At 50.3% G+C, this 12,926-nt stretch overlaps 5 protein-coding genes across 5 annotated transcripts; 2 read left to right on the top strand and 3 right to left on the bottom strand.

Annotated features, from left to right (window-relative positions):
• Window positions 1–136: 136 nt before the first annotated feature.
• On the top strand, window positions 137–2,115 carry kexA (serine-type carboxypeptidase kexA; the record flags this gene model as incomplete). Its single annotated transcript, XM_016742213.1, has 3 exons — window positions 137–300; window positions 364–724; window positions 778–2,115. 3 exons carry the CDS (start codon window positions 137–139, stop codon window positions 2,113–2,115), a joined length of 1,863 nt encoding a protein of 620 aa, XP_016597728.1.
• A 408-nt stretch (window positions 2,116–2,523) lies between these two features.
• cia1 (iron-sulfur cluster assembly protein CIA1) lies at window positions 2,524–3,879 on the bottom strand (the record flags this gene model as incomplete). Its single annotated transcript, XM_016742212.1, has 1 exon — window positions 2,524–3,879. One exon carries the CDS (start codon window positions 3,877–3,879, stop codon window positions 2,524–2,526), a length of 1,356 nt encoding a protein of 451 aa, XP_016597727.1.
• Window positions 3,880–4,293: 414 nt separating this feature from the next.
• On the bottom strand, window positions 4,294–7,233 carry PEX2_049360 (IQ calmodulin-binding motif domain protein; the record flags this gene model as incomplete). Its single annotated transcript, XM_016742211.1, has 1 exon — window positions 4,294–7,233. One exon carries the CDS (start codon window positions 7,231–7,233, stop codon window positions 4,294–4,296), a length of 2,940 nt encoding a protein of 979 aa, XP_016597726.1.
• A 558-nt stretch (window positions 7,234–7,791) lies between these two features.
• On the bottom strand, window positions 7,792–10,018 carry PEX2_049350 (glycoside hydrolase family 127 protein; the record flags this gene model as incomplete). Its single annotated transcript, XM_016742210.1, has 5 exons — window positions 7,792–8,040; window positions 8,105–8,752; window positions 8,811–9,141; window positions 9,203–9,556; window positions 9,612–10,018. The coding sequence occupies 5 exons, from the start codon at window positions 10,016–10,018 to the stop codon at window positions 7,792–7,794; spliced, it is 1,989 nt and encodes a 662-aa protein (XP_016597725.1).
• A 649-nt stretch (window positions 10,019–10,667) lies between these two features.
• On the top strand, window positions 10,668–12,633 carry PEX2_049340 (Major facilitator superfamily domain, general substrate transporter; the record flags this gene model as incomplete). Its single annotated transcript, XM_016742209.1, has 9 exons — window positions 10,668–10,705; window positions 10,758–10,921; window positions 10,979–11,072; window positions 11,122–11,178; window positions 11,243–11,729; window positions 11,785–12,156; window positions 12,214–12,220; window positions 12,268–12,342; window positions 12,392–12,633. The coding sequence occupies 9 exons, from the start codon at window positions 10,668–10,670 to the stop codon at window positions 12,631–12,633; spliced, it is 1,536 nt and encodes a 511-aa protein (XP_016597724.1).
• Window positions 12,634–12,926: the final 293 nt, after the last annotated feature.

The following is a 12,926-nucleotide window of genomic DNA, read 5'->3' as shown; positions in this document are numbered from 1 at the left end:
CGTCCAACCCGTTCAAACGCTCAAACCCGATGATCTGTTGATTTGCAGCTACGAGTCCCTCCCGGGGCATCTACTCGACTATCTACCTCGACTTTTATTCTGATGATACCCATACTGGATTGCTGAAATGCTGTCAATGCCATTTCTCCCTTCTACCACGAAGGGAGGTGCCGCCGCGATGTTATTATCCGCATTATCGCTGCTACTAAGCCCGTTGGTGTCAGCTAGTTCGGCTGCTGATTATTATGTGCACTCGTTACCTGGGGCGCCGGAAGGCCCCTTGTTGAAGATGCATGCTGGGTGAGTCCCTAGGAGATCGCATCTGTTCGGACGTATGGGCATTTTCTAACGCGACAACTCTAGACATATCGAGGTCGATCCCGACATCAACGGCAACCTCTTCTTTTGGCATTTCCAGAACCGCCATATCGCAAACCGGCAGCGCACTGTCATTTGGTTGAATGGTGGCCCAGGTTGTAGCTCCATGGATGGTGCATTGATGGAAGTTGGGCCCTACCGACTCCAGGACGACCACACATTGAAGTACAACGAGGGCAGGTGGGATGAATTTGCCAACCTGCTCTTCGTCGATAACCCCGTCGGCACCGGTTTCAGCTACGCGAACACCAATAGCTATATTCATGAGCTGGATGAGATGGCCGCTCACTTTATTACCTTTTTGGAAAAGTTCTTTGAACTATTCCCCGAGTATGCGAACGATGACGTACGTTTGCCTTGTCCTCTACTACATTGATTACATCTCTAACTAGGTTGCAGCTATATATCGCTGGTGAATCATATGCCGGTCAGCACATCCCATATATTGCAAAGGCCATTCAAAATCGCAACAAGGGCGTTGCAGAGAACGGAGGCACACAGTGGCCTGTCAAGGGTTTGCTGATCGGTAACGGCTGGATCTCTCCTGCAGACCAGTACCCTTCGTACTTTAAGTTCGTCGAGAGGGAAGGCCTCATCGCACCTGGTACAACTCTTTACAACAACTTAAACGCACTCAATGAAGTCTGTCTCTCAAAGTTGGAGACCGCTGGCGCAAAGAACAAGCTGGATATTGGCACGTGCGAGCTAGTCTTGCAACAATTCCTCGACCTCACTACCGAAAATCACCAGTGTTACAACATGTACGATGTCCGTCTCAAGGACGAGGCCAAATCTTGTGGCATGAACTGGCCCCCCGACCTGAAAAACATTGAGCCGTATCTCCAGCGACCCGACGTCGTCAAAGCTCTGAACATCAACCCAGCCAAGAAATCCGGCTGGACAGAATGCGCTGGTTTGGTCCACCAGGCCTTCACCGCAAAGAACTCCATCCCCTCTGTTCAGCTGCTCCCAGACCTGATCGAATCGGGCATCAACGTTCTGCTCTTCAGCGGCGACAAAGACCTCATCTGCAATCACATCGGCACAGAGACTCTGATCCACAACATGAACTGGAAAGGTGGCACCGGTTTCGAAACCTCCCCGGGCGTCTGGGCCCCGCGCCACGACTGGACCTTCGAAGACGAACCCGCTGGCATCTACCAATCCGCTCGTAACCTCACCTACGTGCTCTTCTACAACTCCAGCCATATGGTTCCATTTGACAATCCTCGCCAGACCCGCGACATGCTCGACCGCTTCATGAAGGTCGACATCGCTAGCATCGGCGGCCAGCCTTCCGATTCACGTATCGACGGCGAGAAGTTGCCCCAGACTGCTGTCGGCGGACAGGCTAACAGCACTGCTGCCGAACAGACTGCGAAGGAGAAGCTGAAACAGACCGAGATGCGCGCGTATGCCAAGTCCGGCGAGGCTGTCCTCGTGGTTGTGATCATCGGTGTGATCGTTTGGGGTGTTTTCATCTGGCGCAGTCGTCGTACTCGCGGAGGCTACAAGGGCGTCTCGAATAATGAATTATCGGATAGTACATCCATTCTCAACAGATTCAAGAGCAAGCGTTCCGGCCCTGACGTCGAGGCTGGTGATTTCGATGAGTCCGAACTCGACCAGCTTCATTATCCTGGTGTTGAGCGAGGGGATTACGCTGTGGGCGAAGCTAGTGATGACGAGGATCATGTCTTGCGTCCGGAAACTAGTGAAAACCGCCAGTCTTCATAACCAGTGGGTTTTTGAAGTTTTCGGAATGATTTTGGCATATAAAGTAGACGGTGTTCTGGGGTCTTTGGTCTCATTCTAAATATGATTTCTGATATCTCTTAAAATTTTCTTTATAGTCTTCGTCATTATTAGGGTAACGGATCACTGACGAAATTCAAGGATCAAGTTCCAACTCTACACCTCTATCTACTCTCTACTTCACTTTTTACTTCAATTTGCATCGCCTCGCATTGTCCTTTGCGTCCGAATCTTTCTTCGGCTTGATGAGGGGGTCCCTAAGTAGCTTTTGCCTATGGGTTTTACATGTATTTTTTTATCATCGCAATAGCTTGTCCAGGTGATATTGATTATATATTCTTCATTTTGTCTATAAGCAATCCAGATCCTGCATATTTCAATTCTAAAGAATCAGCGCGTCACAGTCCAAACCTTGACGCTCCCATCATCAGCCGTCGAAACAAGCACCTCCTCCTCACCACCAGCCCCCCGATCTGCCCTCTTGGCCCAAGCAACATGATTAATCTCGTAAATCCCATGCGCTCCATCCTGAATACCAACAAGCACCCACTCCGTCCGCAGCACATCACCAGACGTAGTATCCATTGCATCTGGATCAGCCTGCTGGTCCTGCTCTGGTGTAACAAATCGCTCTTCGTAAATTGCAATCCGTCCATCTGCACCAGTCGAAGCAACAAGCCCAGTCCGTTTACTCCATGCAACAGCATAAACAGGCAGTTCATGCGCATGCGGGAGCACAGCATCCTCCTCCCAAACCTCATCCGTCCCAGTAGGCCGGATGATACTCGGGATCCCCGTCATCGCAGAAGACAGCTCCCCTGCCTGCTGGGATTCCTTCGGCTGGCGCCGCCACACGCGCACAGTGCGGTCGTCCGAGCAGGAGAGTAGGCGCGGGCCGGAGAGAGCTCTCTGGGAACGCCACTGAGCTTGTAATGCGCTCAGCTCAGACTCGGAAACGGAAACTGGCCCGTTCCAGTTCTGCTCTGTTTCTTCCCCCTCCCAATCCAAGAACCAAACTGTTCCCCCATGTCCCTTTAGACATGCTACCTGGCCCCAATCATCAAGATCCTCCCGCCATAGTCGGATGGTATCGTCGTAGCTCCCGCTAGCAAGACATTCCTCTGAAGGATGCCACGAAACACACTTCACATCGCCCCCGTGCTCCTGCATCACAGCAACGGTCTCGAAGTTATTATCGCCGTCGTCGAGGTCCTCCCAGATCCAAATTGACTTGTCGCGTGAGCATGTCGCCAGCAGCATCCCCGACGCAGACCATGATACGGACTTGACTTCGCTATCGTGGCCGTCGAGGAGGACTGCGAACCGCCATTCTTCTTCGTCTTCTTCGCGGTCTGCGGTGTCGGTACCGGTACCGTTGGGAGCTTCCGTCAAAGTATCGGTTGGGGTCTGTTTATCGCCATTGCTCATTCTAAGCCCGACACCGTCTTCCTGTCCGTAACTATCCCATCGCCGCCAGATGCCGACTGTTGCGTCGAAACTGCCCGTCGCGAGGACGGACTCCCCGGACATGTGTGGCTTCCATGCTGCTGTGCGGACGGAGCGCTTGTGGCCACCGGTGATTGTGGAAAGGAGAGTGAAGTTTGTAAGGGAATAGACTCGGATGGTCTTGTCTGAACTGCAGGTTGCGACTATTGGGAGGGTTGGGTGCGGGGCTGTGAGCCAGGTTCGTTCTTGGGAGGGGGGTGTTAGGTCGGATAGGTGTGTTATTGTGACCTTTGGAGACATGTTTGTGTTTCCCGTTGGGAATTGGAATTATTGAAGGGATTGGAGAGAAAGAGAATGGAGGGATACGTAGGAATATGGTGATGAGGTTGGAATTTTGATGTGGGGGTTTGCTGATTAGATAGGGAGGACATACGTGAATTTAGGTGATACAGAAGATTGGAGATTGTATATATTCGAGAGTTCAATGAACAGCTCAATATGCTACGTATTCATGATATATAATATATGACATATGATATAGCATATAGAATAGAAATAAAAATATGTCATTACTCCATACAAAACCCTATAAACTGTTGTATACCCTGCCAATCTGCCCAGTCCAAAGTCCAACCTCCAACCTCCAAAAATGAAATATCAAAAGGACAAAACAAAAACAAAAAACAGCGTTATATATGCTCCTCTAAAACGCCTTCACTGTGCTGGAACGCCTTCTTCGTATAAACCCTCGTATATCGCTCCATGGCAAAGCCAATCCACCTCCCGGACCTTCTCTAATTCTTCCACCAACTTTCCAACCTCATTAACAAACTCCGGCATACCTGCACCAGCTAGATTTTGACTGGCCGTGGTGGTGGCCCGCACCCGTTCAGAGGCACTCGATGCGCTGAGACGCGATAGGACGTGGCTGCGAAGGCGGGAGAGAATGAGTCTCGTCACTGGGTCCGAGAAGCTAGGGGTGGAGGTTGCGCTTCCATTCGAGTCTGTCGAGGAGAAGGACGCATCGGAGGAAGAGGTCTCTGAAGTCACCACCGCGAGCTGAGGTGCGGCTGCGAGACATGCCGTGGCAACAGGTCCGAGAACTCGTTTGATCGTAGCTGCGAGCTGGGCGCTCGCAGCAGGTGGCATCGGATGCGTCGACTCCAAGATAGACTGTACTCGCTCTGGGCTGATCTCGTTGAAGTCCAGAGACAGTATTCGGTCTGCTTCGGGTTTCCATTGAGACCGTGCATCTCGCTTAAGTAAGTTCTTTGCTGTCAACAGGATGGAAGCAGTTGCTACAATTTGGAATGCCCTGGCGTGCAGCCGTTCAAGTCGTTGGCGATCGAGACTTAGAGTCTCTGGAACTAGATCCTCGGACACGATCGCATTGCTGAGAACTGTGTCGGCAAGACCTTGGGCGTAGATCCGTGTTGATAGTGGGCGTGGTTCTCCTTGGACGCCTTCCGGGTCTCGCTTCTTCATTTCATCAACGATGATCTTGCGGTGAGTGCGCCAAAATCGCCGGGTCTTGCCTAGGCTGATTGTCCCGTCTGTAACGTCTCGGTCGAACGCCCGCTGCTCATAACCCGGAGCTTCTTCGATGAGCTGAGGTGCAGCAAGCTGGATCATGAAATTCGTCTGGTCGAGTGATAGCAGGTCAATGATGCTCATCAATCGAGCCAGTCGGTCGATGGCATCTCCTGAAGTATCCTCAATGTATGCCTTGACCATAGGATCTCGGTAAGGAGCACATAGGCGGGGCAAGATGTTGTTCATGAACTCAAAGAAATTATCATAGGAGAATGTGCCAGCCTCGCACTGTCCCTGAACCAGTTTTGGGTCTAAGACCTCGCTGATTATCACGTAAAGGGAATTTCCCCGTTGAAGTGAGCGTAGCAAGCGATCTTGGATCACGGTGGCCATGGCGACAGTCCAGTTGGTGCCGTGTCCAGCTTCCACCCCTTTTCTCATTGTGTCGCACATCTGCTTCATAATCTGTCGGCGCGGTTCAGTGTACGGTGCTTCCTCGATCTTGAACTCTTTGTTGATGAGAAGTTCATGCACTAGCTCCCGATTTTCAGGAAGAGGGGTAAGGATTTTGGTGAATCTCTCGTGGGGAGATGTCCGCTGCTTGTCCAGCTGTTGGAACACTGCGGCATCGATGTTGTTGAATGACTCGCTAAGAGGCGTGGTGACACTCTGCGTAACATCCGTGGTTGGAGGAGCAGTCTCAGCAGACCGTGGAATGGCTTGCTTAGAGGCAGCCCTCTTCTTCTCCCGCTTGGCCTTCTTCAATGAATCTCGGATCAGTTCCATGTGTCGGTCAGGTCCCGCAAGTCTCTTCAGACGGGCGAGCAAAAGGACCTGGTTCTGTCGGATACCCAGTCTGTAGTCCTCTGCAGCACCGCCAGCTTTGTCATTCTTGACCGTCTGCCAAATCAACTCCAATTCGACAAACTGTGCAACCATGATCTCGATCAGTACACTGGAGTCGTGAGACTTCCAAGCATGGAAAGCAGAGAAAAACACATTGTGTGATTCACACAAAGTCTGGAGATCCGCAGTGATCACAGATGGGGAGCAACAGCCTGACGATAGCAGCGCCGTAACCTGGTGGAAGGCTACCAGTAGCTCCCGGGCCTTGGCAATCAGATCTTGCTCCTGGTCTCCATTGCTGCTCAAAACTTCCTGTGGATGAGTGACAATGAGGTAGCTACTGAGGAATGTGCGTACTGCACCCCTCTCGCCCAAGGCTCCGCCTTCCATATCTTGGAGACCACAGAGTCGGAGGACGTTCGTCATCGTATCGAGCAACTTGCCATTAGAAAGTAGAGCACCAACATCTTCAAAGGCCATGTCGCGAACTCGGTCCACCGACAGGTTCAACGACTGGAACTGCCGCATAACCATCTTCGCGTTATGCGTTCTCCATACGCGCTGGATCTTCCGCGCAGCCGCATCCTGCGTGACCGACTTGGTGACCTCTCGGGACATCTTCTTTTCCTCGGTGGCTGGCAAGCTGCTAGTACGCTGGCGGCGGTGAGTTTGCTGGTATAATGCGCGCCGTTTCTCTGCCTCTGCAAACTTCTCCTCCATTTCCAGACGCAAGCGAACTTGTTCGGCTGCCTTCTTCTCCCGTTGATCTTCGGCCTTCTTCTTGGCCCGTTTGACCTGATCCTCGCACTTGGCAGTAATATCGGCGAGCAGACGCTCCCGGGCCTGCTGAGCAGCCAAAGCTCTCTCTTCGAATTGTAGATTTCTTGTAGCTGCTTTAGCCAGAGCGGCTCGCAGCCTTACTTTCTCCGCATGCAATGCACGATCAGCGAGTCGTGCCTTTCGGCTCTCCAGTATGGTTGTGCGGCGGAGATGTTGAGCAATATGGTCCGCACTTGGCGAGCCATTCGAGGACCCGTTTGAAGTATGGGAGTTCAAGGAAGACACCGAGCTTCGTCGAGACGAGGCGGCGGAGGAACGGCGGGCTTTGCTGCTCTTCCGGTAAAACCGGGCTGCGATGTGTGGTGGGAGACTCAAGGGAAGTGTCGGCTCCTCCGAGAACATCTCCACATCGAGCTCGCTCACAGATTCGGGCGAAAGAGGTGTTGGACCAGCATCCGGAAGCTGGATCTCGATATCGGAGTTGCGACGGATCATAGTACGGGGGGCGGTGACGCGGGTTCGACGCGGAACTGATAAAAGGAAGAATCGGCGGGGCAGTACTGATAAGAGATTGGAAGAGACTGTTATTCACAGGGATTTTCACTTGACTAGGTTATTGGGATCCCAGTCGAGTGATTTCAAGTCTTTTAAGAAGATGAAGAAGTCTAGAAGGGCTGAAATCAAGGAGTAAAAGACATGCGCATCACTCGGCTGGGGGTGTGGAGGGATCCGTGCCTCGTTTCAGAATGGGAAATTTAGTAGAAAAAGGAGATGGGATGAAAGGGGATCAATCAGATGAATATGAATCAGCTCAATAGCTAAATAATAGCTATAATATTCAAAAGCACGACATGATGAAACCAGACAACATCATGTTCTGATACAACGTGGATCTCTCTCGAAATGGAATCTCGTGGCTGCAAGCAGAAGCTGAGGTAAGCCAGATAAGCCCGATCTTTCCAAGAGGTTCTCTATTTATAGCTTCAATGTTACAACAAGGAACATGTTTAATGTATGTACTCTGTAAGTACACCTATTGATGTTCATCTGCATCTATTCAACACGGAGTCCCACCCTCATCTGCCCTCGTCCACCTCGGTTTGCCCGCAGATAATATGGCACAAAGCACAAATCCCTGCTCTCCCCAACATGGGCATTATTACCCTCGGATACAATCTGCCTATCCCAATGCGACGTGTCAAGTTCGCCTTTGGCTCCATTCTCAGCGATGATAGCTATATACTGGTCAGGTTGAGACCGTGTCTCTTCTCTTAGAGGAACCTTAGGATCGAAGACCGTCATCTGCATCAAATGATTAGAGTCATGCCATTTACTGCATCGATTCTTGGGACAGTTCGTGCTTTACCTTGAAATGACGCTCTTCCCATGGATGATCTGCATCCTCCACGCAGTACACAATTGGTCCGCGCATGACGTATGCCACGGGCTGCATTGTTAGTGGATGTGGCTTGACCACACGTGATTGCATAGGGCACGAAAGCTGGAATTGCGAATTCTGTTGCAACCACTCAGCGCTCAGGTAGAGATATCCTTTGTGAATATCCAGCTGATCGGGACTCGGGGTCACCTGCCATGACTCCGCCCACCCGGGGATCCTCAGTCGCAACTGAAGATCAACGAGAGGTCCTTCGGTACGGATAGTAAAGTCGACATTCCCGTTCCATGGCCAGTCTGTCTTTTGAGTGATTTCAATCATCGATTCCGATAAATGCAGGCGCAAAGTGGCCGCAGTGTATAGATGCACATTGACGACGGCCTTTTGCTCATTTGTGCTGTAACTCCAGACATATCCACCTAGATAGCCCAACGTGCGTGTGACATTGGGTGGGCAGCAAGCACATTCAAACCACTCATGGCGCTGGGAGAGATCCTTGTCCGAGGAGGCTAGTTGATTCACATATGCGAATGCTTTGCCATCCAGACTCACGCCGGTCAACATGGCGTTATAAAGACAAAGCTCCATGACATCAGCATAATGACTGTCAAGGTCAATCTGAAAGTCATTGTGTAAGTGGCTGTAACATTCAGAGACGCGAAAAAAAGGAACCTACTTGTAGTTGCCGTTCGGCTAGCATCATCACACCAATTGCAGCACAAGTCTCTGCATAGCAGCCTCCTTCATCGGTTCCCTGCGGTAGGAAGTAGTCGATACCAAAGCCTTCCCACTGTTTAATTGCACCAATACCACCTGTGACATAGGACCTTTTCTCTACCATGTTTGACCAGAGCCGGTTGACAACGGGCAGGAAAGTTGCTCCCACTTTGCTGTCGGGCTGGGATATCCGAACCAAATCCGCGACTGCTGTGAGAAGATACATAGCTCGAACGGAGTGTCCTTCGATTGTCTCTTGCTCGGCAATTGGAACATGGGCCTGCTGGTACCTAGGAATTTGGTTAATACCCTCACCACAGAAATGAACAAACCAAAACCATCATAATTTACCAATAACTCCTGGCGGCAGGAAAGTGCACAGGCAGCGTATGCTTATTCTCGCCTCTTGCTTCGGATTCAACATCGTAGTAATGCCGTCTTTCTGTCCCTCCCGTGGGGTTGCCTCTTTCTTCAATGAAGAATTGGGCGAGCTTTAAGTGTTTCTCATTGCCTGTGACTTTGTATAAACGCAACAGAGCCAGCTCTATTTCTGGATGGCCAGGATATCCGGGAGTCTGAGCATCCTGGTCTCCAAACGTTGCCACGAGAAGATCCACATACTTCAGGATGGGTGAAAGCATGTCATCGTTCTTATAATAAAGACGATGGGCAAGTGCTCCTTCGATCAAATGGCCAGCATTGTATCTGATACATCGGTTAGAATCGTTCCATCGGGGAATTCACACTCTTTCCGACATACAATTCATGCATATCTCTCAAATTCGTAAAGCGCTTGCCCGGCTCAACAACCGAGTAGTGAATATTGAGGTATCCATCGGGATGCTGGGCACCCTGGATCATCTGCACGAGCTCCTTGATGGCAGCATCAATATCCTCGTCGAAATGATCCATCAGCAAGTAACAGGCGCCTTCGATCCACTTTCCGATATCAGAATCCCAGAATTGATGGTTAGGAACTGGCCACATTGTGGGAGGATCGGAGTAGCTCGGGTGCCATTGTAACTTGAAAGCATCGTATCTTCCAGTAATTCTGAGCATCTGCAGCTGATGCCGCAGCGTTTGGGTCCGAACTATATCCCGACGACGCGCCCAGAACGATCCCGGAGCAAAGGTCGTTGCAACGAAGCTTTCCTGGGGGTATTCCATGACTGTAGTGTTTAGATGAGTGTTTTGACAAGAAAGAAAGTCAAGTTCTTCTCATTCCCGTGTTCTTATATTTGCCGGAAATTCCCTCTGAAATCGTCGGAGTTTGAGACTCTACCCCTCTCAATCCCCCCAATGTTGAGTTCTTGACAAACCCCTCCGCCGGTACTTAGGGCTCCAGTGGGAGCCTCCGGGACTCCGGTGGAGATTGGAGATCCCCCCGGTGGGGGAAGAGGGGACCAAAGAGAAGACAACAGCTGAACAAGATCCTAAAGATAGACATTAAACCCCCCCAGTCTTTCCCCGGATTCCAGTAAAGCATAGCTAATGATCAACCACCTATGTTTCTATCATTGACGACCTAAGACTTTGATAATCTGCTTTGTTTACCATAAGATGATACTATGGACAGTATATGTAAGAGCACATTCGACCTGTTTCTGGATATTCTTCTTAGATGTTCTTTTCGGATGTTCTTTCTAGAGTCTTTTCTATGTATACATAACTAGGGACTTTTCTGGAGACTCCGCATTCCACGCGAATGAGTTCAACCCGAATGTGGGGTTCCGGTATGGTTTGACTTGTATATAAAGCCCTTCGCCTTGCTCTTTAGCTTGTTCATTCGCCTGTTCTCCTTTGTCTCCCTTTTGAAATGGGTATCGTGGAAAAGTTTCTTCCCAAGGATGACCGGTAAGAAACATACCTACATCCTTGTTTACGCTCTTGACTGACGTCTCTCTAGCTTTGCGGCACTCCTGTTGTATGGCATGGTCTTTTCAACTTGTTTCAATGGGTATGATGCTGGGATCATGACAGTCATTCTGGCCGATAAACAGTTCATCGAATACTATAGCATCAATGACAATAAATCGGGATTGGTTGCAACGATCCCCTGGGCGATGACAGGTAACTACTAAGCTCTCTACCTTCGATATAGTTCATTACGCTGAGAAAACATCTCAGGTCTCGCCCAACTCTGGCTTGGCGGCTCCCTCGCTGGGTGGTTCGGACGTCTTTGGGCTTTACGGGTGTCCATCTGCATAATGATCATCGGAGTGTAAGATTAAACCGTCAAGGCAAGTATGAAAAGCGCTGACCAGGCATAGAGTCGTCGAAGTTATCCCAAATAGCTTCGGGGTTTTGATCCTGGGGAGACTCTTGACGTAAGTACACAAATCCATTGAACTGATCACCAAGTACACTGCTGATCCCCTTTCGCCTGATCAGAGGTCTAGGCTTCGGGTGCGTATACATCTCCACCAACCTCTATGTCGCCGAGTGTGCACCCACCAAGCTCCGTGGCAGCTTCGTTGGAACGGTATCCCAGTTCGGCTACCAGCTGGGTACCCTGATCGCCTTCTGGTCCGGCTATGGAATGTCCTTTCACAAGTCACCTTACAATATTGCCTGGCGCGTTTCCAATATCATCCAGATCCCCATCGGTCTGGCATTTATCGTAGTCTCGTTCTGGTACCCTGAAAGCCCACGGTACATGCTGGAGAAGCACCCCGAGACGCCCGAACGGGCTCTGAATGTCCTCAGCAGACTCAGATCTGGTGCACCGACTGACGAACGTATCCGGAGGGAGTTCCATGAGCTTGTTGCCTCGTATGAGTTCCGCCGCAGGTATGATACGGGGTATATCGGGCTTCTCAAGAATAAGAGCATGCGAAAGCGATTGCTTTATGGCATCTACGCTGCAAGTCTTCAGCAGGTATGTCAATTCTTTTATACACATGTTGTATAGCACGACTGATAGCCTCATCTAGTGTGGTGGTATTGCTTCGCTTACTATGTATGCCACCTTGATCTACCAGAGTCTTGGATGGGACACGGGTTCGCAGGCGTTGACGATCAATGGGATCCAATCTGTCCTCCAGCTACTCATTGTGTTTGTCAATACATTCACAGTTGACAGATTTGGTCGACGGGGTCTGCTGCTTGCTGGGTTTGCTATTCAGTCGCTGGCACTCTTGATCATGTCTTGTCTTACAACTGCTTATCCGACAAACGGGAACAAGGCAGCTGCTATCGTGGAGGTTGCTATGTTGTTCATTGTTGGATTGACGTACTGCTGGTCAAATGGCCCTATTGCCCCGACGGTGGTGACGGAGATCTTCCCTCAGCATGTTAGAGATAAGGTGGGTTGGGGCGAAAGTAATCAGCCATGGACAATATCACTGACAGCATTCGTTTAGGGGTTTGGTCTGTCGATGCTTGGCCAAACGTGCTGGCTAATTATGCTGACGCAGTCTTGGCCGTCTTTCAACAAAAGGGTTGGGGGTCACAGCTATTGGCTACTGTTTGGTTTGAACATAGCTGCTGGGGTAAGTCCAAGAGCAGTCCTATATAATTTCTTTCAATCACTGACCAAAGACCGTTGCGCCATCCAGATATCTGTTTACTTCATTCTCCCCGAAACCAAAGGCATATCCTTGGAGCGAATGGATACGATCTTTGGAGGTCCTGATAATGTAGCGGCTGGGGAATCTGAAGGAACTTCTGAAAAACGCGAAGCGATGGCCATCATGAACGAAGGAGAAGAGACACCAGTTGCTCATGTGGAGGATGCTGCCCAAGACCGCTCCTCCCGCGGACCGGAAAGGTCGTCTGTTTGATTCAATCAGGTCGGTAAGTTGGTATTGATACCGAGACTACAGATGACCAATGGAGAAATTTAGCGTAAGCCAGTTAAGACAGAAAGTTTCAATAAAATTGCTATCGTTGCGTCATGATACCAGTGTGCTTTGAAACTCGAAAAAATTAATTGAACGCTATGCTGCAGCGAAGCCGGCTGCTTGATGTATGCGAAATCAACATCCTCGAGATGCGTCGAGTTGGCCTTTGCTTGATTGAATGCGGATCAAAGGCACCCTTGTGGTCATCACATGTGTGAAGGTACACAAAATGA

Source organism: Penicillium expansum (genome assembly GCF_000769745.1).
Source record: "Penicillium expansum strain MD-8 chromosome Unknown contig160, whole genome shotgun sequence".
NCBI classification, from domain to species: Eukaryota; Fungi; Ascomycota; class Eurotiomycetes; order Eurotiales; family Aspergillaceae; genus Penicillium; species Penicillium expansum.
This window is presented reverse-complemented; position numbering and strand designations above follow the sequence as displayed.